Source organism: Papaver somniferum, chromosome 8 (genome assembly GCF_003573695.1).
Source record: "Papaver somniferum cultivar HN1 chromosome 8, ASM357369v1, whole genome shotgun sequence".
Lineage (NCBI taxonomy): Eukaryota > Viridiplantae > Streptophyta > Magnoliopsida > Ranunculales > Papaveraceae > Papaver > Papaver somniferum.
In genome coordinates, this window is record NC_039365.1 from 45436418 (window position 1) to 45459137 (window position 22720).

A 22720-nucleotide genomic window follows, 5' to 3' on the forward strand; every position below is an offset into this window, starting at 1 on the left:
TTAATGATCCATGCTTTAGATTTACAGTCATTACTTTCAAAAGTTTACATTTGGCAATGAATTACAGGGTGTTAGTCGTGGGAGATTTTAATGTATTTCAATAGAGTTGGCAAATCCCCTGTTAGTCGTGGGGGAGTTTGTCAAAATATTTTAAAATCTCTGTTAGTGGTGAGATATTTCTAGGGAGTTTCTAAAACTACCTCAAAATCCCTTAAACTCCCTTGTTAGTGGTGAGAGATTTGATTAGAATCTTTTAAAATCCCCGTTAGTCGTAAAACACTAAAGTTATATGGAGTTTACAATTTAGGGGAGTTTGAGAGAGTTTCATGATGTTTTTGTAGTTGGACAAAATCTCTCAAAAAACAAGAGATTTCTGGGGAGTTAGGGTTAAACTCCCCTAAATTGTCTAGACTCTCATACGCACCCTCTAAATCCCTAGGGATTTAAATACATTAAAATCTCTCAAACTCTCCCACGACTAACCCCCTGTTAGAGTCAATACATTGTTATTATTTAAGCTATAAATGTCTATAATAATTAGTTGAACCACATAAATATGAAAATTGATGAAATCCAAGAGTCCTAGTTTCTCTCCATATTGTGACCATGTTTTCTTTATTTTTAGTATTTTTTTAATTATTAAATCTTAAATTAAATCTCAACAAGTCTGAGTGAACGACATCTTTATTTACCACTTCCACAACACATCACATCAAAGTGTACCTGACACGTGACAAGCAGTGAGAGTCGAAACAAGATAATACAAAGTGGTGCCTCGTACAATATCAGTTATGAGAGTGCTTCAGCGTTAAAATAAGGACAGAAAAATAATTTCCCGAATCTCTACTTTCCCTTATAAACGAAAGCGATTAGGTTGGAGAGAAGACCGATTTCTTTTCTCTTCCTATTATCTCTCAAAAACTTCCTAAAACTTTGTAACGAGGTTCAAAGAATGCAACCTCAATGATCAGTAAATTCCTTTCCTCCTTTTATCGGTGGATGTAGACACCCATTATCGGAGTTGCAGTCGGAGAAAAATTAATGGTCAAAATGCAAATTCTACGGGGCTTCCCGGCGGCCGGATCCCGAGTAATAGTTGGGCTTGCTCTAAGGTCATGGGACTCATGGTATCATGATTCATGACCCATGTGGATACTAGTTGGTAGCTATGATGGAAAATAGAGATATATATGGGCACCCAATCTTAATGATAGGAAGTTTTAAATTTATTAGGCGAATTGGCGACTTTTTCCATTACACGCGATCTCCGGTGCAGAACGAATTCCAATAATTTAGGGTTTCTTCGATCCCCAAATTCAAATCAACAACCAAACAGAATAATCAGAAGTGAGAATTTCTATCTACACAGATGGTTCATGGGATCAATCACTCGTTAGAAATGGTAGAAACAGTTATGGGAGTTGCAAAAGTAGCTTTTGAAGCTGTTGAATTCAAGCATAATCATCTTGACCATCATCATGATGATCACAACAAATCAGAAAAAGAACAACAATATCATCAAGCTCTTTCAATCGAAGAAGAAAAAGAAATTGAAGCTCTTCGGTATGAGAATCATCGACTTAGAAACATACTTGAAGAAAATCTCAAGCTTTTTCAAAATATCTCTCAGTCTCCATCTCTAACAAAAGATTGCCCTGCTGATGTAATTTCAAAATTAAAAACTAATGTTAAATTCCCTCAATTTCAGTTGGATTGCTTGTTATAGAATTTTCCCCCAAATTACTGAGAATTAATATCTTAAAATATCTGAATTATTCAATTTTCAGCTCTATAAACGTCTTGAAGCGGCTGTGGAATCTACTAAGTTCTTAAATCAGCTTGAATCACTTCATCAAGCATCTAATAACTTTCCTTTTGAAGAAACTACAGGTCTATTCATTAACTTGTTTTTTTTTTACTTTTTTATTTATCAATTATCTTGATTGTGAACTGATTATGGGTGCTGTTGATGCAGAAGCTGATCTGGTAACCGTGGAAATTTTAGTGAATGGGGAGAGGAGTCGATGGGTATGGGTAACAGATGAGAAGCTCGTAGAAGAGCGGAGTGGAATTGATAATGAAACTTATGTAATTGTTAGTGAAGATGATGTGGTGGAAGGTGTTGCCAACTTTATGGCTAAATGCATCATTTCTAATCCCAAAACTCAGGTTATAAAACTGAAATAAAGCTTTTGAGTTTTGCTTATTAAGGTAATTATTTATCTGACTTGGTTATGGTGTGTTAAAATTACAGAAATTAACACCACAGGAGCTGCAGAAAAGTAAGTTTATACTTGAATTCAATATAATTTTTTCTAATCTTTATACTAGTAGTCCGTATAGCTGTTTTAATGCTAGTTTTATGCATTTGATTTATATGAATACAAGTATGCAACCTAATACCCTGTAGTTCTTTACTTACTGAATTAAGTTAGATTACCAACAGGGAAATTCCCGAACCAACCATGATATTCACATTACTGAACTTGGAGAACGAATTATGCTGTGACTGTTGTTTCGGGAGGATGAAACTTGCAAACGGTACCTTAGGTGGGAAAGCACAGCAGGAGTCATATTTGTCACTGTAGTCAGCACTAGTTGTTATCTACTTCTTCCTCATTAACAACAATAATGAATAGATGGCCCAAAGGGTTTTGTCAACAAAATTTCTCATCGGAATAGCAATTAATTTCAGCGGTAGCTGACCTGGCTGTACGCACTTACTAGTGCCAAAATCCAGTGTTTACAAAAACAGATACAGTAGCTGACCCATACCCAGTGTTTACATGTGTGAAAATCCAGTGTTCGTTAAAAAATACAACCTTGTTTCTTGATACTTATTAGTCATCATTCATTAATCTGGGTCATGTAGTGTAGATAGGAGTCACTCTGTAACATTTCAATTGAGAATACGTTTAATGCTGGGATTTGTACTTCCTTTCACATTTTGCAGCCTAGATGATTGGTCAGTATACAATGTGGTCGCTCACTTAACCACTTCCCTTCAGTTGTAAAAAGTTAACATTTGCATTTCGGATGAAAACAATTCTTGAAATTAGCCTTTAATTGCTTAGAAGTGCTCAAAGCATTATCTTACTGGGGTTCTGCAGCTGGTCATAATGAACATATTGCATTTTTGAGGGGTCAACCACTATATTTGCCTGCTATAATTTCACAGCTTTTCTCTGGTTTTATCTTGTGTTGTGCGAGAATATTATCTTTCTAAAGTTTGGTACTATCTGTTTTCTCAAATGCCTGATTACTGACTGGGGCTGTTGATTAAGCTTTCTGATGGGTGCTTGAGATGTTAATAGTCCCATTCTGGTAGAGGGTTTATTAGCTTGATGTGGATTTGAACTTCTTTATGTTTGCCCTTTCTCTAACTAAATTTGGAATTTGCAGCTGTGGCCAAGGCTTTGGAAGGTGTGAACAGAATGGAGCAGTTGATGAACATCTGGCATGCTGGAACAATGTTTTATGGGTTAGCTATGTGGGGACTTGCACTGTCAGGGTTAGTCTTCTTACTTAAACTCCTGTCTGGTGTTATTTTCTTTTTGCTGTGCTCTTTTTCATAATTGGATTTGTATTGCAGGTTGTATAGGCATCGTGGAGTCCTGAAAGTGGCTGCAAAAGGGATTGGAGCGTCTGGTAAATTAGTTATGAAAGCTCTTTGAATGGTTACATAATCCTTTATGCTAAACATGTGAAGATCAACCAAAACACTGTAATAGAAGCTTGCTATTTTCTGTGTGTTTGTCTTATTTATGTCATCGTCACTGGGCCCTGTCATCTGTATCAAGTCATACCTGTAACAGAACCTACAGCTCCTGTGTATATATTTTCAGGCCTGTTTACCGTTCCTGATTGGCTCTTGAACTTTGTACAGTATCAGAACTATTTGGTTTCGGTTTTGAATCTTGTTTCGTTTGGTTCTCTGAATGCAAATTGGCATTCCTGTACTTCTTGGGTTTTCTGTTCATGTATATAAAGTCAACCTAACCGGTAAATGCACCTCGCACTTTGTGGATAATTTGTCATTTTTAATTAAATAATTTTAATTCTTCCTAATAGATTAAGTTTGCGAGGACTCTTTTAATCCTTCACGTTTAAGAGATACGTTTAAGAGATGATAGTTATGTGATCTAAGTGATTGGTTGATGGATATCACCGGGGTTCTTATCATTCTCAGGCTCTGTAGGGTTGCTCAAAGGGAAGTTCATTTGTATGATTAGGTCATGCTAAAAATAAAACTGTCACTACATGAACACATTCTGGGCTTTCTATTACAGCAGATCATTTGTGTTGACACCTAAGATCATTTGTGTTGACACCTAAGATGTGACCTCATCCCGGGTCTTTCTGCCAATGGGTTAAAAGCAAGGCTGAATTGGGGGTCCTGGAAAAATAATTGGGGACCCTAGTTACAGGATAAAAAAAGGTCATGAAATAGTAATTGGGAGTTATCCCTTATCCCCAATTTTTTTAAATGGCTAAACTACCCCAAATCATTAGTGGTAATTAAGTTAATTAATTGTTATTTAGTTTAATTAGATTAAAATCAGATTTAGGGATAAAATTTTGATAAAAGAAAAATTGTGTTTCTGTTGTGGAGAGGAAGAAGTTGAGTTTTTGGGGGATTCCAGTAGAGGAATCATATTGCTCAAAATGAAGGAACCAATCCTCAAAATGAAGAACCCGAAGCTCAAAACAATCAGGTAAACTTTCTATACTCTTCAAATTGTATGAATGATGCCCCAAGTGGTCGATTCATGTACACTATGCAACTACTCAGAGTGAGGGTCGTTAAGTCGAGAGGGTAATAAACGAACGACTCCAAGGAGTCGTCAATTACTTGACACAACCTTTGACGACTCAAACCTGCAACTTTTGCAGGTTATGAAAAATCGTCAACCAAGTGTGATATAATTGACGACTCCAGCCAGTTAGGTCATATAGAGTCGTTAACTTAATATGTTTAGAACCCAACGACTCTAAAACTTTTTACTCTCTGAAGATGTTACTCTTAGGGTCGTTAATTTGGCATTCCTATATACTGACGACCCTAGCGAGCCATATAGAGTCGTTAGCGATTTAGAAATCCCTAGACGACACTATTCTTGGGCAGAAAACCAGGTTTAGGGTCGTTATATACTACACCCTAATGATTAACGATTTTTTATCAATCCAACATGCATATCAAAAATCGTTAAGCAATAAAAAACCGTGGTTAACGACCCTGGAACTGTAACTGCAATTTTGCAGTTGAAAACCTAATTTTTTTTAGTTCACTTACGACGATGAATCAGTGAGAATTTTTTTTTCTCAGAAATCGTTAATGAAAAGGGAAACAGTGGGAGAGAGGGAGCGGAGGAGAAGAAGAATGGGAGGAGAAAAAATTATTAGAGAAGGATAAAATAGTTATTTCACCATCATTTTGGAAGCCCAATATATCTTTTGGGTGTAAAATGTGTCCTGGCCCCCCATTAGTTTCCATGGCCCCCAATTCAGCCTTGGTTAAAAGACCTCTACAATGTTTCCAACTTTCCTTGGCAAACCACAAAGTAACTGTGTCGTTTCCTCTTACAGAAGTCTAAAAAAGTCTAAAAGGAGGAAAATCAAGCCAAATTCCGCGTGACCCAGAATGACAATTTTTTCCAAACACTACAAAAGAATGGAAAAGCTGGATGCCAGAAAAATAAAGGGAAGTAGTCTATGAAAAATCATGCCCATAAGGAATAACATTGTCTGTGTATGCAAGATGCAACAATGCAGCTTTTGTCATTTGGGATGAAATAGCTAAAGAGTTCGAGGAAATATTTACAGAACCAAAAGTAAAATTATAAAGGCCCCAAAGGCTCCTCAAAAGAAAGATGTGTGCATCTTGGGGCTCCTCAAAAGAAAGATGCGTGCATCTGTAATCCTATTGTCTGGTCTTTGCAATCTAAACAGTCCCTTCCACCTGGTAATATCCCTTCCTCCTAGTAACGGTTCAAGTAGGTTCTACGTCCGAACCAGTTGTAGTCTGGGAGCTTCTGAATGGGTCCCATTGTAGCGATTGCGACGTCCTTGTCGAAGATAAAACGGTTTAGCAACACGTTTTACGGTACCTGCATCAACAGCATCAATCCTCGCCATCAGTTCAGCAAACGGGATTCTTCTACCATATGTAAGTAGCTGACGCCCAATATCTTCAGCAACTGGACTTGTTCCATCAATGTGAAGTAGAAGAGAAGATTTCAACTGATTGCGCGCACGAGTGACATCCTCTTTTGAGACTCTGTGAGATAATTTGCTCACTTCGTACATAATGGCAAAGGCTAAATCATCCAAGCAATCAGGCTTGCAAGTAGCATAAACACCAAATAGACCAGTGTCCTTATAGTTGGTATTAAAGGCCATCATGTTCTCAGCTATATCATCGATGCCAACCCTCTGTGCAAGCTCTGAACCCATGTGCTTTCCCCCCCTGCACTCTTATTCCAGGAACCCAGCATGGACTGCATGACCATCAAAGCAACAGAATCCGGGTCTGTCCAAGATGCTCCACTGAATGCTACTGCGAAATGTGCAAGAGGAACACCGTCATCAATTATCCTAACCTCAGAACCAGTAAAAATTGCTGGCTCAAATTGAAACAGTTGAGCAGCTGTTGTAGGATCGGTTGACAACTTTGTGAAATGCTTCTTTACTTGATTAACAATATCCTCATGCTTCACATTCCCAGCAGCTGCAATAACCATTCTGGGAGCCGTGTAGTGATCCTTAATGTAACTTTCAAGATGTTTTTTGGTAATAGCCTTAACATTGGCTGCAGGTCCAATAATGGTTCTACCCAGTGGAGAGTACTGGTACGCTGCTGCATGTAAATGGTCACATATTACTTCTTCAACCAGGTGATGAACCTCTTCCAACTCCTGCAGAATGCAACTACGTGCCTTGGTAATACGATCCTCAGGGAAGCAAGAATTTTGCAAAATATCAGCCAGAATAGCTACTGCATCATCCACATTTTTACCCAACACCTTAGCATAATAAGTTTTTGTTCCCTAGATGTATATGCATTGAGATGCCCTCCCATATTTTCAATCCCTTCTTCCAAAGCCCTAATAGATCTATTCTCAGTTCCTTTAAACAACATATGTTCAAGAAAATGTGCAGTACCATGAGTTCACCACATTCATATCTACTACCAGAATCCACCCAAACACCAACAGTAGCTGTACTTGCAGCTAGATTGGACTCAGTAGCAATCCTCAACCCATTCTCTAATGTCGTAACCCTAGTCTCAGGTGCAGATAATACTTTTGAATGATCATATATAACTGGATGGGGAGAGTTATACTGAAGAAACCTAGAATCTGGGTTTTCTAATTTCTTGATTTTTGATTTAACTTCTTCAGCTAAACGATCATAGATCATAACATTTGGGGTTGACGGTTTACCTGATACATTGAAGCTGATGTTGAGAAACATCTAGTAGGTTGGATACTACGAGATGCTTCTGATGATGAGAATAGTTTTCTAGATGATCTTTTGATGAGGTTTAGGGTTTGGTTAGTCGCCATGGCTAGTGTGTTTCCTCTGAGAGAGGAAACCCTTTCTTTTTCGTGTGTGTTTCTTTTTTACCGGGTAATCTTGCTAAATTGTGGAGTTTTATTTAGAGGAAAGTAGAAGATCCAACGGTTGTTAAGCCCTGACATGGTGCAGATGATGGTATACATCCAACGGTCGTGATGGACCAAAGGTTTAAGACGACTTTTAAGGGTTTTGTTATAAGCCGAGACGAAACGAAGGTGACTAGGAGTTTTTGTGTGCATTAGACTCTTGTTAAACTCCCCTGCTAAACCCTAGTTTCTCATCAATCTAAAGGAGAAACTAGGGTTACGGAAAGCTTGCGCAAATCAGGTATTTCTCTTTTCCGAATTCTGATTCTTCATCAAAAGATTTAATCAATTTTGCTCAATTTTTGACGTCGGGATTTGTCTTTTATGTTTGATTAAGTGTTTTGTTATTCAACCCCTAACGCCGTGCGTCAAAGGAATTCTTGTTTTAGAAAATTGTCTTCTTCGTGGAATCGCTTGTATACAGATGGAATGTAGTTTAGTTGTAAGGAATTCATTTTAGGGTAAAAATGGTGTTACGTGTAGAACGTCACTTGGGTGTTCTTTGGTAATGTTGAAATTCTGGAAATTCATTATCTTGGGGGATGCAGGAGACTAGTAAAGCTTAGGTTTGAAAGTTTGAAACCCTTGTCTTTCGTTGCAGTGTGGCGAAGGAATTGTTGGCTTAGGAGTTTCCTTTTTAGAGTAATCACATCGTGCTAGTCTTATTTACCATAATAAAACCTAAGTTGAATTATAATAATCAAATCCAACTTCGGTTTTGATTATTCAGCTGTCAGATATTCTACCCGTAGTTGATAATCGTAAGGTTAAAAGAGAACAGGGTCCATCTGGGTTCGTTGTTTGGGAAGAAAATAAAGTCATATAGAGAGTTCGAACTTTAAATTTCAGGCTTTTAGACACATGCAGTCCTCAATATAGACAGTTACGACCTGTGAAACTAGAGAACTGTAATCAGTGAATAACCTTCCTTTCCTGTTTGTGTTTGTGTAGAATCGTACTCAGCTGTTTGTTGTTAGAGAGTGGAAGCAGTAAAAGAATGGAGTTTTGTCCAACTTGTGGGAATATGTTAAAGTTTGATCCTGCAACTGTTGGATTTAAAGCTAGCCTTCGTTGCCCTACTTGTCCCTATGTTGCACAAATAGGAACCAATGTAAAATCCTACACTCTAGAACATCATCAATTTCTCCCTCTGTAACAGTTTATGTTGGGGAATTTTTTATATTCTTTTTATGCTTAAAATATAACAGGTAAAGCTCAAGAAAAGACAACCTCTTGTGAAGAAACAGATTGAACCTATTTTCAGTGGTGCACATGCTATGGCAGTGGCCCCCAAAACACAAGGTATCATCCTCTTCCTTTCCTTTATCTGTAAATTGGGTTTTATTTTTCGTAGTAGTCTGGGTTTCAATTTTGCCTGCTATAAGTTATCAATTGATTCGCATTCAGATTCGCAGTCACATGGTAATTGGTTCACGCATTTGGTTTCACAGTTCACATATTAATGGATTCAGATACTTGGTTTCACGTTTACGCAGAGTGTTAATGCCCAACTATGTACAATATAATTGTATACTTCAGATGAAAATAAAACAATATAGTCTCTTAAGTCCAATTTAATTTATACTTTTTTTCACGACAGTAGTATTAGTACTAGTTATGTTGATAAAATATGGGGAAAGCAAAGAAAATTAGTTTTGGGGATTCTAGTGATTTGTTCTGTCAAAAAGAATTATTCAGTGATATCAAACCTAAAATGGTGAAAATTGTTTGGGAATATAACCCCTTAGGCCTTTACCAATTAATGTGTTTCTCCATAAGGGTAACTAATATTACTGGCCATCCAATAGATCTGGTATAGGATATGAGAAAAATACACCCATTAGGCTTGGAAAATCAGTAAACGGGAGTATGAGTTAGTTATACAATCACCTAGTATGTAAGCTAACATTCTATGTTATTGAGGAATCCAGTCACTTACGAGGCAAGGTAAACATTAAATATCCTAACTTTGGAGTGTGGGGTACACTGGTCCTAAATACCTGTGTTGGATCTCAGCCTTTCTTTACCTTATTTTTCACCTTGTGCTATTTGAGTTCAAACAGTTGGTTGTTAAAAGGGAGAAGGAATCAGTTATGTCTTGATTCTGCATGTTTGTGAGGGGATTATGAGAGGTCAACTTCCGGCTGTGAAGTGCTTTAACCTCAGTCTTAGATATCGGCTGGTGTCAGAGGTTTCACTTGATAATCATTTTGATGGGTTAAAGGCTTAGGCCAAATGAATTTTTTAGCGTTCCCCACGTTATTCTCTTCGATTTGTTCAAGTAACCTGTTGTTATTTTTACTTGAATTGTTATCTTTGTTGTTTGAATGTGTTGGGTATAAGTGGGTGTGTTGTGAAGAGTCTCCATGTTACCTCATGTGACACTTAAATGAAGTTAGACGTAGTTATAGATAATAACTGTATAAATATATCTTTTTAAGATGTTCATCTGAAATTTGAAACAGTTAAATAAGAAATCAATGGATACTGGAACCTGTGAAAATTTGAAGAAGTAATATGTCGATGAGATGAAGCTTCTTTTTCATTTGTAATAATTTCATTGTTTGGAAAAATATGTAGCAAAAACTGTCCTATTCCTGTAATTGCATTGTCTTATACACTGAAAACAAGACCCAAGCTACTTTAACTCTTCTAATGCCCCCTCTGAGATGCCTATTAACATGTTGAAATATATTTTACTACACCACATGCTCATTTAATTGGGTTGCTCTCCAATTTAAACCGGTCAACATTATTTTTGCTTGTCGATTTTTCTCCTAATTACATCTAATTTATTTGTTTATACTTTTCTTGTTTGTTCTGTGAACTAGCACAATGTCCCAGTTGCAGGCATGGGGAGGCCTATTTTCAGGAGTTCCAGACTCGGTCTGCTGATGAGCCCATGACAAGGTTTTATGAGTGCTGCAATTGCTCTAGGCATTGGCGCGAAGACTGAACATTACCGGGGTCGATGGGAATTGTTAATTTGGTGTGGCGGCACTTCGCCCCGCTCTCTTGGCCCAGATGTATTGGAACATTCTTAAATATTTTTCATGATAGGAAAGTTTCACTCATTGATAATCTATAGGTTTTATCTATTTTCTACTTTCTACCCATGTGCCACCTTGAATTCCTATATATCCTAAATACTTCCTTTTTGACTTTATATTTGCACCCATCAACTATATAGGATCATGCAACTAAACTGTAAACACTTTTTCTTCTCCATGGACCGCCTTTTTCTACTCCACCACAACCATATTGGAGGAACAGACCAGTACATAGTAGAATTGTTTGTTTTAGCCCAAAACGCAAGTCAATGAGCGACAAAATTACAAGTGCGAGGTTGGAAAATGAACAAACATGCTACAAGATTAGAAGAGAAAAACTGGATATCCTTAAAGATGAAACATGTTTTGAGGCATACTGAATTTTGTTGAGGCATACTAAATAATGCCAAATAGGGTCACTAAATAAAAAAACATCACCCCTTATCCACCCTTTTTGATAATGGCATAACTACCCTTACATAATTAGTGTTAATGATTATGATTAGATTTGATTAGCTAGGAATTTTAAGGATTGATTAAAAATAAAATTATTAGTGGTGAATTAGTAGATATCAAATTTTATGTGAGAGTTGGGATTTTTGCGCGGCCGCCGCCGCGCCGTGAGCCCCCTTGGGTTTTGAATTTTAGTTTTAGTGATTAGAAGTGACAAATGGGTGATTCAAATCAGAGGTAGACTTCTATACGAGGTTTAATTCTTTTTATAAGTTGAATCTGTCAAAAAAATGAATTTTTAAAACCCAAATCTACTGACCAGATGAACAGTTCGGCTGATAACTTTTCAACCGAACCTCCGTTTTTGAAAATATACCTAGGGTTCAGCTGACAACTAGGTATATTTTTAAAAACAGAGGTTCGGCTGAAAAGTTGTCAGCCGAACTTCACTATGAAACTGACAAATTTAGGTTCGGCTGATTCGAACAAAATTTAGCAAAGTCGCGTTAGCCGAACATAGTGTTTCTCTAAATCATACACTAGGTTCGGCTCAAAATTGATACTCCAGATCAGCCGAACTGATCTTCTGAAAACCCTAATTTCATATTTGAAATCATATTCTATCGATCAAACAAAATAAAAACAATCAAAAACAAGATGGGTTTGTTACACATACATTCTAAAATACATCTAAGAGCAATTGAGATTTGGATTTCGCACTCCAATATCGCTCACTTCGATTCGTGTTTGCTTTGCTTGATAATTTCTTGATTGAATTGGAGTCCAAGATGTTTAAGTTTAAAGTTTATTTTGATTTTTTATTTTAGGTTTTTGAGGATAAGGGCGCTCTGGTAATTTAAATTGTTTAAGGATATATAGGTAATTGCACTATTTAGACACCCCTTATAAACCCACCCTAGATGGTATAAGAATGGTATGCCTCAAAACAGGTTTCTTAAAGAGCATCCGTTCTAGAGTTTCCATCAAACAAGCCAGCAGAAAATTGATTGATCAGACTCTGAGCATCACTCTCTATAATTAGATGGGTAATCTTTTGCTCCACAACTTTTTTCAAGGCCACCCAAATAGCTCTGGCTTCAGCTTAATTTTTCAGCAGACTTTACTTGAAAAACTGTCGAAGCACAAAAGAAGGAAGTGTGGAGAAGTCCCTCATCACAAAGCCTGCACCATTGTTACCAAAAAGTTCATCATAAGCTCCGTCAGTATTACATTTTATCCAACCAGTTGGTGGGGGAATCCATTTGTCACATACTCTAACAGGACCCATAGGGGAAGCAAAAACACTAGTTTTCTAGTCAATAACATGGCTCTAGCTCTTATCAGAACAACAATATGGTTTTCTTTGATATTTGAAAAATCAGGTTATTCCTACTTTGCCATAAAGACCAAAGAATAGCAACAAACAAGCATTGATCCCCATCAGGGAGTTTAGAAACAGGATTCACTAACCAGAATAACATCCAATCAATAAAGGATTACTACTAAAGACCTTAGCGTTGAAACAGAATGAAGCTAAGAACCAGACACGACTAGCAAAAGGGCAAATGACAAGAGCATGCATAATAGATTCAGAAGGATCATTACATATAGAACAATCAACAGAGTTCATAGGCATTCTAGTACGAAGGACAGTTCTAGCAGGTAAGGCATTTCTGGCAGCTTTCCAACTAAAAACTTGAATTCAATAAGGCACATTAATTTTCCAAATATGCTTCCAAAGAGCACTACAAGGGGAAGGCCTGAGCCCTCGAAGTCCCAAGTAGGCAGATTTAGAGGTAAATCTACCATTCTTTGAAAGATCCCAAGCCCTCCTATCATGAGTGAAAAACTGGCTTAAGGGAATAGTGAAGATCTTCTTAGCAGAAGCATCATCAAAGTGGGTGTTTAATCTAACAGGCTTAATACGCTATTTGACCATCTCCAACAATCCAAGTGATAAAAGGTTTAATACGCTATTTGATAGCATGCAAGCATTTCCAGGTCCATGAACAATTAGCAGGACACTTAGCATTTAAAAAATCAGTTCTGGGAAAGTATCTAGCTTTAAGGGTGGAAGCTAACAGGCAATCAGGGTTTTCAATTATCCCGCAGGCATTTCTAGCAAGCATAGCAAGATTATTGAGCTCAACTTTCCTGAAACCAAGCCCTCCTTCGGACTTAGGAGCAAAGCAAATCCTAACCCAAAAGATGCAGTTTTTTTATCTTTTGGGTCAAGGGTTCCCCTCCAAAATTTAAATAGGTGAGAGTCCATTTCCTGCAAAGGTGTTTGGGGATAAGGAAATCACTCATTTGATATAGGGGGATGGCCTGACCAATGTGCTTAATTAAGGTGGTTTTAGCATCTTGAGAAAGAAGCTTATGAAGCCAGATAGAGATTCTAGCATGAACAACCTGGAGAATACCCATGTGGATTTGGATGTTTGAAGCTTAAAAGCTATGGGATTACCCAAATTTTTTTCTCCTAAATCCCTTACTAATATCAAGGATACTAGGTGCTGTTTAAGATGTTCTGGAATTTTTTACTAGACAGAATACCATACTTATCAAAATTAATTTCTTGGAAAGAATCCAAGCTGTACTTTTGAAGGTACTCTTGATAGTCTGGAAGTCTTCAATAGTAGCTTTAGAAAATAGTAGGGAATCATCATCAAAAAGAAGGCGTGTCATGGCAGGAGCATCTTTACACACCTTTATGCCTTCAACCAAACATTTTCTAGTTAGAACATATATATAAGAGAACAAAGCCTCAGAGCAGATAATGTAAAGATAACGGGACAGAGGGTCTCCTTGTATTAACCCTCTTCTTGGATTGATAAGACCAGTGGGACTACCATTAAGAAGAATAGAATAAGAAACAATGGAAATAGACTGATTTATGAGTTTAACCCAGTGATCAGAGAGACCCATTTTTTTCAAAACTTTCTCCAAAAAATACCATTCCAGTTTATCATAGGCCTTAGACATGTCAAGTTTGATGGCAGCAATACCAATAGCTTTATCATGGTGATTGACATCATAGATGGCTCATTATCTAGAAGGATGTTATCAGAAATACTCCTTTTAGGAACAAAGGCACTTTGGTTTGGGAAATAATATTATTCATAAAGGGCTTTAATATGTTAGCTAGAGTTTTAGATAGGATCTGGTAAATAAAATTGCAAAGTCCTATGGGTCTATATTGAGAGACCAACTCAGTTAGAGGGACTTTGGGGATGAGAGCTATGTTGGTATGATTAAAAACTTAAGCTATATTTCCAGTTCTAAAGCAAGTTTGAGTCATATCAACACACAGCTTCTCCCACAATATCCCAATGTTTTTGATAAAAAAGACCAGTAAAACCATCAGGGCCATGGGGCTTTTTTCACCCATTTGAAAAAACAACATTCTTAATCTTCTCTGCAGAAGAGGAGAATTAAGGAAGGAATTATCATTTTCAGAAAATTTAACAGGAAGGTCAAGAAGGATATCTCTTGAAATGTTGAGGGGATAAGAATATAGATTCTTGAAATAATTACAAAAGATGTGCCAATACTATGTCTATCGGTTAGAATAGTACCAACAACATTCTTAATCCAGCTATATCATTTCTCTTTCTCCTGAATAAGGTGACTCTATGAAAATATGGTGAGTCTCTATCACCTTCCATAAGCCATACCTCTCTGGATTTATCTTCGAGTAAAGTTCTTCCAGATTGTAGAGATATTCCAATCTAGCTTTGAGTCTAGAAAGAGCCCTACAATCTGTATGAGTGATGGTCTGAGAGTCAAATAGTTCCTTTCTAGTAGTAGAAATATTAGTTTGAATATTACCAAAAGAGGATTTGTTCCAATCACGAAGACCTTTCTTAGTATTTAACAATTTAACTTTAAGCTTACAGGCAGGAGATCCCACTACATTAACAGACCAAGAGTTGGCTGTAATGTCTCTACAGGTTGGGAATCCTCTATCCACATAGCTATGAAGTGGAAAGGCCTAGGCATACAGATATCATCATAATTAAAACCAATATGCATGGGACAATGATCAGACGAATTTATAGGAAAATTATTAACACAGTTTAGGGAACAAGGTTTCAGTAGTGGGATTAATAAGACATCTATCAAGACGTTCAAGAATAAGATCAGGACTATGTTCAAAAGTCTTTTTTCTAAATAGACTTAGATTATACACATTTGTATTTCGAGCCGAGTTTATCTCACCTATATATTTCTCGAAATATGTGTTGGTAAGCTTTCTCTTTAGCCAAGTTCTCTTTACCTAGTGACGAAAGTCATGTTATGTTTCAATCACTTTGAAAATTGATTTGACGAAAAATGGTTTGTGAATAACAACTATATAACGTCCTCTAAGAATGTTTCAATGATTGAAAATGAGAGTTTAGATTATATAACCAATGATGGATATAAGCATTGTTGTGGAAACACATATATGTATAAGTCGTTATTCCTTGAACCGAAGTTTGCGAACTTTGTTGATCAGAGAACCGGAACAAGAGCCGTGGAAATAAGTCCGCGAACCCAGTCCGTGAACTGGAAGAAGTTCTCGACTCGAGAAAATCTGCGGAGTTGACAACTCCTTCCGGGAACTAAGTCCGCGAACTTGAGTTAGGTTATATCTAAAGACGATGTTTGTGAACTCATGTTTATATAAACTAAGGAATGCTAATTGCGAACCGTGGCTATTAAAGTTCATAAACCGATTCGAGTGAATCAAATCGTTTTTGCTTCGATTGTGTCTTGTGTAGTTACATAAGATTTCCTTGCAATTGAACAATCTCTAACTAGTTCATTTGAGTCATTTGAACTAGTTATGGTGAAGAAGAATATGGTTGATATGAAAGTGCTCATATGGCTAACCATTTGGTTAATATTGTTGAACCAACAAATGTACATGTTTGGGTACGGTTACACAAACCTAGAAACTGCATTTCATTTGTGTAACAAGCTAGGTTTTCGATCTAACGGTTGAAAGATATTAGCTTGAATCTAATCAGGTTTTCATCTAACGGTGAATATTGAATGCTTTGTTACCAAGCTAACATTGATTGCAAACCCTGATTTGAAAAACTATATAAGGGAGAACTCTAGCAACTGGGAAACCTAATCCCCACACCTTACGTGTGATACTAGTTGTGTAAGCTAGATTCGATTCTCCTTTAACCTTTGGTTTCTTCTTCTAAACCAGGTTAACGACTTAAATATTTCATTGGGATTGTGAAGCCAGACCGATACTACTTTCTTGTAGTTGTGTGATATGATATTGCATATTCTATCGTACGAGTACAATCGTAAAGATTGGCTTGAGATTGATATCTCCGATAGGCAAGATATAAAATGAGTCACAAACATCTTCGTCTCATCGTTTGTGATTCCACAATATCTTCTTTCGCCGCGTCGATTAAGATTATTGTGAGGTGATTGATAATACTAGGCTGTTCTTCAGGAATATAAGTCCGGGTTATCAGTTGGTTTCTGTTCATCTTGATTTATCAAAAGACGGAACAAAACTTATAGGTATATCCGTGGGAGACGGATTTATCTATCATGGTATACTTTTCTGTGTGATACAAATTTGTTTATTAAAGTCTTCGACTTTGGGTCTGATGTGATTTAAAATTGAGTTGTAGTATTAGGTTCGTTGAGACTTGTAAAAACAATAGATATTAGATTTAATTTTTAAGACTAAAAATATAGCAAACTTAAATAAAAGTGAAATGAAAAACATGGAGAAGACTGGGGCTATGGAATCCAATATTTACCAATATCAAAGTGATTTATATTCTCTAATTATAATCATGCAAATCATGCATTCAAATTGATTCTTAATATTGCAATAGTTGATTTTTTAGAAATAACAATTGTAGATCGAAAGTATGGGACATCAAAACCCTAGGCTAGCATGCTCCATCAATTGAAATGACAATTATTTAACAAAAACCATTTTATCAATTTATTTATCTAGGAAAAAATAATTGCATAAATTAGAGATTACCACTTTACATTGGTGAAATAGCTTCCTCCTTCGCCCAGAAGGATGGGTTTTAGCTCATCATTGTGTAAACACGCTCAAAATATCTGTTCATTGCTTCAAAAATTGTTTACAAAGATGAAATGGAGAGAAAATATTAAAAACCAGGTTTGCAACAGTTATAATTGTTACAAACTGAAAAGAACGATAGAACATAGTACTGTCGCTGATTCTCGACCCTCTCATGTGTGTCGTTTCCACTGTTGAGAAACGACTGATGTTGCGCGCCTAATGTTCTTGGTGTTCTTCACAGCAGCAGAAATGGTGATTCTTCTGCAATTCGACTTTCACAGCTCTCTAATCTCATCCAAACTCTCCGTAACCTCTTACTGGCTCCTGTAGATCCTTAAATACTCAATTGGACTGAAAATAAGCCCTCATAACTCCAAATAATCCGGCAGTCAATGAAAAAATATTCCCATGCAAGATACGGAAATTTTATTCCCTGTTTTAACACTTCACGCGTCTACAGCTTAAGAATCTCCCTTATTTAACTTCTCCACGCTTCTGCAGAGACCGAGTGCCATCCAAACATGAGCAGCGCACGTCTAACTTGTTGTAATCTCGTGAAAATCTCCTTCCGGTGTACGAACTGCCATATTTCATCTGTCGGAAAATCTAGCCATATTTAATCGAAACCATCAATCATACCACGCCTGTTATTCTCAATCAAGTCTTCCCATGAAATTTTAGCCATTGAATCACACTATAATCCCTCCAAATCACGAACTGAAAACTGTCAGGAGAGTGAATATTTTTCCCGCCATTTTTATTTTTGAAATGTTGAAGATGAAGTTCCCCTATCCTTTTCTAGGGTGCGAATAACAGATGGGTGCTGAGGATGAATTTGGGCTACGCATAACCTTGGGTGGCCCTTAGCCAAATCTGGGGTCTGTATAGCAAATGTCCTCCAGGGGTCCAAATAGCACTTTTTGAGCAACTTTTTCCATATAAGTGTATTTCTCCAAAAACACCTACACAAACATAAAAACACCATAATAAGTACAAAATCAAGCACTAGCAATAGAGACACCGAGGACAATTCAAACACAAAAATGTGTATCAAATACCCCCAAACTTATTATTTTGCTAGTCCTCGAGCAAATATAATATAAAATGACTACACTTAGCACGTGCAACAAGCCGTTAAACCGCTAGGTGGCCCTAGCGACGGAGTGTTGTCTCCGGAGGGTTTACCAGAGGTGTACCCACAAAACCATTACTACAGACCCTAGATATCTACGCAGAACCTTGGAAGTCCCTAAAGAATCTCCTTGGTTGGCATACAAACATTGACTATAGGAGGAAGTACCCTGCTGCGAATTTCCAATTGCTGTACACGAGTTTGCACTAAGCATACTATAATTCATATATAAGTGACAGAGCTCTACTCAGATAGTTTCTAGACATCATAACCGGAGTCAACCAATCATATGGAAAGATTAAGAAGATGGACAAAGAGAAAAATAGATGGTTAAAGTGAACGGTGTTTCCCATATCTGTCTGAAGGCCTTTGCCAAGATGATCCTATCCTAATGGATTGAGATACCGGTCTGACTAATATCAACACAACTGGCATATATAAGGGGACCAGTGGTCGATGAACCTAACTCTAGGTCAACAAAACTGGATATACAAGGGCACCAGTGGTCGACTTTATTGAATTTATTCCGGTTGGTCTGATGGTCTGGTCTCAATTTTTTTTTTTTTGGTATCTCAATCACCCTATTTCACCCTAGAAATGGTAACAACTTGAGTCATGTGCCCCACCAAATCACTTAAGAAATAAAAACAGAAGGGATTGGGATTCAACGAGTTATGGCGAAACTACCATGTTTTTTTTTTTAATTTTAACACCTGAGCTTTGTGCTTTTATGAATAGACTCTTTAGATGTTTCCATCTAATCAGATTGGTTCCTCAACTCCTACAACTAAGATGTTCTCGTCCACTTAGATTGGTTAGTGCCAACCTTAATAAGCATAAATTTCTAGGCTCTGGAGTTTATTTATTGCAACTAAAAGCTAACAAAAAGTTTCTTCCCCACCCCAAAACTTAAATCTAACATTGTCCTCAATGTTTCTAATGAAAGAGCAATACCAAAAACCAAAGTAACATGAGGAATCAGTAAAGAGAGAAGTCGGAAAAATAGTACCTGGGTGAAGAGAGAAATCAAAAACTAATATACAACATAAAATCGCCTCGATGGTCAATCAAGGGTAAACAGGGTCCTCCAGAGGGACCTCCTCAACATCACCTGTAGGAAAGGACTCTAAAAAGGGTTTCAACCTATGATCGTTAACCTTCGAAGAACTTCTACCATCTGGTGTCTCGATCTCAACAACTCCATGAGGAAAGACAGTGCGAACAATAAAAGGACTCGTCCACCGAGAACGTAACTTCTCAGGGAAAAGATGCAAGCGGGTATCATACAGAAGAACTTTTTTACCTGGAGAAAATGAATTTCTTAAAATATTCCTCTCATGCACAAGTTTCATTTTGTTCTTATAGTCCTTCGCACTATCGTAAGCATCTGTACGAATCTCTTCCAACTTATTGAGCTGGAGTTTCCTATGGGCTCCTGCCTTGTCAAGTGAAAAATTTAGCTGCTTAACAGCCCAATAATCTCTATGTTCTAACTCAACAGGTAAATGAAATGCCTTGCCATACACAAGCCGATAAGGCGACATTCCAATGGGGGTCTTAAAAGCAGTACGGTAAGCACATAAGGCATCAGTAATCCTAGACGACCAGTCTTTCCGATTAGGATTAACTGTTTTCTCTAATATACGATTTATCTCCCTATTGGAAACCTCTACCTGATCACTAGTCTGTGGATGATATAGGGTAGCTATCTTATGTGTAATACCATATTTCTTCATCAAAAGCCTAAAAGGTCCATTACAAAAGTGCAACCCTCCATCACTAATTATAGCTCGCGGTGTACCAAAACGTGTAAGTATATTATTTTTCAAGAACTCAATCACAACCCTATGGTCATTAGTTTTACACGCAACCACCTCAATCCACTTAGAGACATAGTCTACAGCGACAAGGATGTAAAGGTTACCAAAAGAATTAGGAAACGGACCCATAAAGTCAATACCCCACACGTCAAAGACCTCAAAACCTAAAATAGGGTTCAAGGGCATCATGTTCCTATGGGAAATGGTTCCTAATTTCTGGCAACGCTCACAAGTAACACAGTGACTATGGGAGTCTTTAAACAACGAAGGCCAATAGAATCCACACTGCAATATCTTAGCAGCAGTCTTCTTAGCACTAAAGTGACCCCACAAGCATGATCATGACAAAAGGAAATAATACTGGACTGGTCACTCTCAGGTATACATCTCCTAATAATCTGGTCTGGACAATACTTAAACAATAAGGATCATCCCAAAAGAAGTGCTTCACCTCGGCTAAAAACCTAGAACGATCTTGTTTACCCCAATGTTGGGGCATTCGACCAGTAACAAGATAATTCACTATATTCGCATACCAAGGTGCTTGGGTAACAAAGAACAGTTGTTCATCAGGAAAACTATCCCTAACAGGAGGAGAATCATTAAGGGTATCCACAACAAGCCTAGACAAGTGGTCTGCTACTACATTTTCTGCACCTTTTTTATCTCTAATGTCTAAGGAAAATTCCTGCAACAATAGGATCCATCTAATCAATCTAGGTTTAGTATCCTTCTTGGAAAGAAGATACTTCAAAGCAGCATGATCAGTAAAGATTATGACCTTAGAACCTAAGAGGTAGGATCTAAACTTGTCTAAGGCAAACACAATAGCTAATAGTTCCTTCTCCGTAGTGGTATAGTTCAACTGGGCATCATTCAGAGTTTTGCTAGCATAGTAAATCACATGAAGTAACTTATTTTCTCGCTGACCTAGCACAACACCAATAGCATAATCTGAAGCATCACACATGATCTCAAAGGGTAGGTTCCAGTTGGGTGCCTGGACTATGGGGGGGGTGGTAGTGAGTAAATTCTTAAGCTTCTCAAAAGCCTCTAAACAAGCATCATCAAAGACAAACTTAACGTCTTTTGCAAGCAAATTGCAAAGAGGTCTAGAAATTAAGCTAAAATCCTTAATGAATCGACGAAAAACCTGCATGCCCTAAGAATGACCTAATATCTCTTACGGTTTTTGGGACCTGTAAAGTTTTAATGAGGTCAACTTTGGCTCTATCTACCTCTATACCCTTCGAAGATACGATATGCCCTAGAACAATTCCTGAACGAACCATGAAGTGACATTTCTCCCAATTAAGCACTAAATTCTTTTCCTTACACCTAGTCAAAATTAATGACAAATGATGCAAGCACTCATCGAAAGACGAATCAAACACTGAAAAATCATCCATAAAGACCTCTAAGAACCGTTCTACCATGTCAGAAAATATGCTCAACATACAACGTGAAAGGTCGCAGGGGCATTACATATCCCGGAAGGCATGCATCTATACGCAAAGGTACCAAAGGGACAGGTAAAAGTGGTTTTCTCTTGGTCTTCTGGGGCTATGAAAATATGATTATAACCGCAGTATCCATCTAAAAAGCAATAATGGATATGTCCAGCTAATCTCTCTAGCATTTGGTCGATGAAGGGAAGGGGAAAGTGGTCCTTCCTAGTGACCTTGTTCAATTTCCTATAGTCAATACAGACACGCCAACCCGTGGTCACCTGGGTTGGGATTAACTCATTGTTATCTTTCTGGACTATAGTAATACCGGATTTCCTGGGAACAACCTGAACGAGGCTGACCCAATTACTGTCTGAAATGGGGTAGATAATGCCTGCATCTAACAGCTTAAGAACCTCGGTTTGAACTACTTCTTTCATATTAGGGTTCAGCCGACGTTTCATCTCCCTAGAAGGTTTGGTGTCACTCTCTAAATAGATCTGATGCATACAATCAGTAGGACTTATACCCTTAATGTCTTCTATGGTCCACCCTAAAGCTTCCTTATTATTCTGAAGGACAATCACTAGCCTACTTTCCTGATCACTATCCAAGTCGAATGCTATAATCGCAGGTAAATTTTCAGATGGTCCTAAAAACACATACTTCAGGGAATATGGTAATGGTTTAAGGTCCAACTTAGGAGGCTTTTCTAACGAAGGAACTAGGGTAGACTCAGAAACGGGTAGAGGTTCGAACTTAGGTTTCCAGCCATTACTAGTGTCTATCAAAGGGGTTGAATCTAACAAAGCATTCACCTCATTAATCACATCGTCATCATCAAAATCAATCCCAAAGTGGGCTATGCATTTCTCTAATGGATCTTCTAACAAAGTGTTTGGTAATGACTCCTCGACTAATGTTCCTATCATGTTCACCTCTTCTATGTTCGAGTCATCTAGTTCAGAGGGTAGCTTACTAATATTAAAATTTTTCAGCTCAATAGTCATATTACCAAAAGACAAATTCATAATACCATTTCGACAGTTAATGATCGTATTGGATGTAGCTAAAAACGGGCGACCTAAAATC

At 37.4% G+C, this 22720-nt stretch overlaps 2 protein-coding genes and 1 pseudogene across 2 annotated transcripts; 2 read left to right on the plus strand and 1 right to left on the minus strand.

The window, feature by feature from the left end:
- Nucleotides 1-1203: 1203 nt before the first annotated feature.
- Nucleotides 1204-4011, plus strand: LOC113306869. Its single transcript, XM_026555795.1, has 6 exons — nucleotides 1204-1663; nucleotides 1788-1890; nucleotides 1976-2169; nucleotides 2255-2282; nucleotides 3403-3511; nucleotides 3593-4011. The coding sequence occupies exons 1-6, from the start codon at nucleotides 1370-1372 to the stop codon at nucleotides 3672-3674; spliced, it is 810 nt and encodes a 269-aa protein (XP_026411580.1). The 5' UTR covers nucleotides 1204-1369; the 3' UTR covers nucleotides 3675-4011.
- Nucleotides 4012-5685: 1674 nt separating this feature from the next.
- LOC113302423 lies at nucleotides 5686-7437 on the minus strand (annotated as a pseudogene).
- A 358-nt stretch (nucleotides 7438-7795) lies between these two features.
- On the plus strand, nucleotides 7796-10830 carry LOC113304599 (DNA-directed RNA polymerase III subunit RPC10-like). Its single transcript, XM_026553743.1, has 4 exons — nucleotides 7796-7905; nucleotides 8616-8775; nucleotides 8873-8966; nucleotides 10496-10830. The coding sequence occupies exons 2-4, from the start codon at nucleotides 8662-8664 to the stop codon at nucleotides 10618-10620; spliced, it is 333 nt and encodes a 110-aa protein (XP_026409528.1). The 5' UTR covers nucleotides 7796-7905; nucleotides 8616-8661; the 3' UTR covers nucleotides 10621-10830.
- Nucleotides 10831-22720: the final 11890 nt, after the last annotated feature.